General features: G+C 50.0%; 1 protein-coding gene across 1 annotated transcript in view; it reads right to left on the bottom strand.

The window, feature by feature from the left end:
* Positions 1-204: 204 nt before the first annotated feature.
* The window catches only part of LOC143117402 (GRAM domain-containing protein 2A), a gene marked incomplete in the record, with an annotated part of 16,240 nt that continues 11,642 nt past the window's right edge, over positions 205-4,802 (bottom strand). Inside the window, 2 exon segments of the mRNA XM_076279104.1 lie at positions 205-981; positions 3,205-3,312. Coding sequence (XP_076135219.1) covers positions 963-981; positions 3,205-3,312 — 127 coding nt within the window.

Below are 4,802 nucleotides of genomic sequence, written 5' to 3'. Positions count from 1 at the left end.
CAGGAGTGAGATAATACTGCAAGCAAAGTGGGTGGGGGGAGGGAGAGAGGGATAGAGAGAAAGAGGGAGAGAGAGAGGGAGGGATGGAGAGAAAGAGGGAGAGAGAGAGACAGAGATAGAGAGGAGCGATCATCAAGAGAGGAGTTCAGAGGGAGCAGCTGCACAAAGATCAGATAAGTCCAGTCCGCCGGGCGCCATCACCCCCCCCCCCCCCCTCAGCTCCCCACACAGAACAGAACAGGCCCGGGGCCCACGCCGAGGTGTCCAGTCTGGCACAGAACCAGCCTGGTAGCGGGCCGAGCCAAGCTGAGACCGTTTCACTCTAGGACAGCTCTGACATGACCCCAGCAGACCTCGAGCGAGGCCCTCTGCTCCGATCAGGAAACGCGCAGCGAGGAAGAGGAAGTGGGAGAACTGCTTTTGAAATGGTGGGCAGCTCCTGCACAGGTGCGCTGGAGAGGAAGTGGGAGAACTGCTTTTGAAATGGTGGGAAGCTTCGTTTCGTTCTCGTTTTGTTTGGCTCCTTTGTTTTAGTGCACTTGTTTTCGTTCTTCTCTCTTCCCGCTCCGAGACAGGGCAGGCCAGCGGTCTTTGGTTGTTCTCCACACAGCAGCAGGAGATGAGGTGGTCAGGGCCGGACTCCACGGTTGCTACGGGTGGAGACACGACCCTGTGGCTGCAGGGGCCGAGGCGGAGCGGTGTGTGTGTGTGTGTGCGAGGCTGGCAAGCCTGCAGAGTGCAGAGTCCAGAGTGTGTGTGTGTGTGTGTGTGTGTGGGGGGAGGATCTGACTCCAGGGGAGGTGTGTGGGGGTGGTAAGCTGGGCAGAGGGGCTTCTGGTGTCTGGGTGTTGCGTCCGAGCGGACTTGGTGCTTCTCTTTGGGACAGAGCTCTGGCCAGCCGCCACCCCGTCATGCCCTCAGTGTCACCGATCAGCCCGTCTCGTCTCTCCGGCAGACGGCCGCTATGTGTCCTTATACCTGCTGCAGACAAGGACACACACACACACACACACACACACACACACACACACACACACACACACACATGGGGCACACAGGTCAGTGTCTTCATAGCTGCCAGAGGACAGAGAGGACAGTATGTTCTGGCACTGAGAGGACTCAGCTCTGAGCTTTTATATGAGACGGTGTGTGTGTGTGTGTGTGTGTGTGTGTGTGTGTGTGTGTGTGTGTGTGTGCGCGTGCGCGTGTGTGTAGAGTAAGGTTTCACTCTTTGCTATTGAAAGTGGGTCAGGGCTGAGATTGTGTTGTTGCTGTGGCTCTGTGTGAAGGCTTCACTGGTATGTGTGTGTGTGTGTGTGTGTGTGTGTGTGTGTGTGTGTGTGTGTGTGTGTGTGTGTGTGTGTGTGTGTGTGTGTGTGTCTGTCTGTCTCTTTGAGTGTGTGTGTGTAGAGTAAGGTTTCACTCTTTGCCATTGAAAGTGGGTCAAGTTTGAGATTGTGTTGTTGCGGTCTGTGTGAAGGCTTCATTGGTATGTGTGTGCGTGTGTGTGTGTGTATGTGTGTGTCTGTGTCGGTCTCTGTGAGAGAGTGTGTGTGTGTGTGTGTGTGTGTGCATGCAGTAAGTGCATTTGGCAGACGGCGTGCACACATATCCTGTGTGGGGAAAGTTCTGTGCGTTATTGCAAATAGCATGCGGCTTTCCTCCCTTTCTGACGGTCCTGTACAACGCTGACCTGAGACACCATGTATACAAGAGTACGAATTTGGGCTGGAAAAAAGAGGCTATTCTAAAGAGCCAATCAGCACATTGCTTACTGATGAGCCAGAAAGGCAATTCTCTCTTTTATCCAAAGCGACTTACATATGTCAATTATATTACCAGGGCAATTGTCCCCGAAGCAACTCCGGGTTAAGTGCCTTGCTCAAGGACTCAAGGGTGGAAGCCGGGAATTGAACCCACAACTTTTTAGGCTACTGCATGCTAGCCCAGCTCCTTAGCCACTACGCTACTACTGCATGCTAGCCCAGCTCCTTAGCCACTACACTACTATTGCATGCTAGCCCAGCTCCTTAGCCACTACGCTACCACCGGCCCACACAGACAATTAGCGTAGTGCCCATAGCCCATCAGCCCATCGAGTACGGCCTGAGATCGCATATGCCGGTCTGAGATCACATACGGCGTTCTGAGATCGTGTACAGCCTGAGATTGAGTACGACCTGAGATCGCATATGCCGGTCTGAGATCGAGTACGACCTGAGATCGCGTACAGTCTGAGATTGCGTACATTCTGAGATCGCATATGCCGGTCTGAGATCGCATACGCCGGTCCGAGATTGCGTACATTCTGAGATCGCGTACAGTTTGAGATCTCATACGCCGGTCTGAGATCGCATACGCCGGTCTGAGATGGCGTACGGCCGGAGTGTGACCTTCCCACCCCATTTCTTCTCATCTCTTCACTGTCCTATGAAACAGAAGCTAAAGGTCACGAGATGTTTGAAACCGGTTCACCCAGGCTGGTGCCAGATGGCCATATCTCCACAGAAGCATACAGTGCTCAGCATAAGTGAATACAACCATGAATACACCCATGCTTCATCATAGGTACTTTCCATAAGATCATCTCTCAATGCAAATCAAACCAGCTATTAGGCTAACTGAAATAACACCATGCCAATCTCTAGGTATGGTGAAGGATATGTGATGATGTGGGGCTATTTTAATTCAATTTTAATATTCTATTTACGGTAACTGGCCTTTAAAAATAAAAATCTGCCTCTGTGGGAATTTAACATAGTCTGCCTCTATGGGAATTTAACATAGCCTGCCTCAATGGGAATTTAACATAGGGGTGTACTTACTTATGCCCCCTATATTTTAATGAAGGTCCTTAAAGGTTGGATTTGTCCTCATTACATTAATTAAGGCATTAAGGTCAATTTCCAAAAGATGATTTTTTTTATTCCTCTTTTTAGTCAACGTTCGCATGAGTGTCTTCACTTATGCTGAGCACAGCAACTGCAGTTTTACCACAAATCACAGCAGAAGTGAAGTGTGTGTGGGGGTTGTGTGTATGTATGTGTGTGTGTCCGACGTTATCTGTTCTGTGATGTGTGATGAGAACGCGAGTGTGAGAGTGTGTGTGTGTGTGTAAGAGAGAGAGAGAGAGAGAGAGAGAGAGAGAGAGAGAGAGAGAGAGAGAGAGAGAGAGAGAGAGAGAGAGAGAGTGTGTGGTCTTACCTGCTTTGCAGGGTGAACTCAGGCAAGGCTCCTAGCGAGGTGAGCTGCTCCTCGAGGGCCACGATGCGCAGACCGATGTAGCCAGAGGAGAGGAGAAGCAGGACCACCCTACACAGAGAGAGAGAGAGAGAGAGAGAGAGAGGGAGAGAGAGAGAGAGAGAGAGAGAGAGAGAGAGAGAGAGAGAGAGAGAGGATGAGAGAGGATGAGAGAGAGAGAGAGAGAGAGAGAGAGAGAGAGAGAGAGAGGGAGAGAGAGAGAGAAAGAGAAAGAGAGAAGTTAGAACAGGCCTCTTCCTGCTGCGCTGTGATGCTGTCAGATGCCCAGAGATTAGAGACACGGCTACAGTCACCTCTACCGACTACAGAACTATTCACTTCACACACACAGAGACAGTGTGTTGCTTACAGAATCAGGTAGATGAGGAGGTGTGTGTGTGTGTTGCTTACAGAATCAGGTAGATGAGGAGGAGTGTGTGTGTGTTTGTGTGTGTGTGTGTGTGTTGCTTACAGAATCAGGTAGATGAGGAGGAGTGTGTGTGTGTGTGTGTGTGTGTGTGTTGCTTACAGAATCAGGTAGATGAGGAGGTGTGTGTGTGTGTGTTGCTTACAGAATCAGGTAGATGAGGAGGAGTGTGTGTGTGTGTGTGTTGCTTACAGAATCAGGTAGATGAGGAGGAGTGTGTGTGTGTTTGTGTGTGTGTGTTGCTTACAGAATCAGGTAGATGAGGAGGAGTGTGTGTGTGTGTGTGTGTTGCTTACAGAATCAGGTAGATGAGGAGGAGTGTGTGTGTGTGTGTGTGTGTGTGTGTGTTGCTTACAGAATCAGGTAGATGAGGAGGAGTGTGTGTGTGTGTGTGTGTGTGTGTGTGTGTGTGTGTGTGTGTGTGTGTTGCTTACAGAATCAGGTAGATGAGGAGGTGTGTGTGTGTGTGTGTGTGTGTGTTGCTTACAGAATCAGGTAGATGAGGAGGAGTGTGTGTGTGTGTGTGTGTGTGTGTGTGTAGTGTGTGAGTGTGTGTGTGTGTGTGTGTGTGTGTGTGTGTGTGTGTGTGTAGTGTGTGAGTGTGTGTGTGTGTGTGTGTGTGTGTGTGTGTGTGTGTTGCTTACAGAATCAGGTAGATGAGGAGGTGTGTGTGTGTGTGTGTGTGTGTGTGTGTGTGTGTTGCTTACAGAATCAGGTAGATGAGGAGGTGTGTGTGTGTGTTGCTTACAGAATCAGGTAGATGAGGTGTGTGTGTGTGTGTGTTGCTTACAGAATCAGGTAGATGAGGAGGTGTGTGTGTGTGTTGCTTACAGAATCAGGTAGATGAGGAGGTGTGTGTGTGTGTTGCTTACAGAATCAGGTAGATGAGGAGGAGTGTGTGTGTGTGTGTGTGTGTGTGTGTGTGTGTGTGTTGCTTACAGAATCAGGTAGATGAGGAGTGTGTGTGTGTGTGTGTGTGTGTTAGAGTGTTGTGTTGCTTACAGAATCAGGTAGATGAGGAGGAGTGTGTGTGTGTGTGTGTGTGTTTGCTTACAGAATCAGGTAGATGAGGAGGAGTGTGTGTGTGTGTGTGTGTGTGTTTGCTTTACAGAATACAGGTAGATGAGGAGGAGTG

This window comes from Alosa pseudoharengus, unplaced genomic scaffold (genome assembly GCF_046254945.1).
Source record: "Alosa pseudoharengus isolate Yale_2024_CS ecotype anadromous, Long Island Sound unplaced genomic scaffold, YU_APseudo_1.1 YU_APseudo_1.1_scf_11, whole genome shotgun sequence".
NCBI lineage: Eukaryota > Metazoa > Chordata > Actinopteri > Clupeiformes > Clupeidae > Alosa > Alosa pseudoharengus.
Note: the sequence above shows the minus strand (reverse complement) of the source record. Positions and strands in the feature narration are given on the sequence as shown.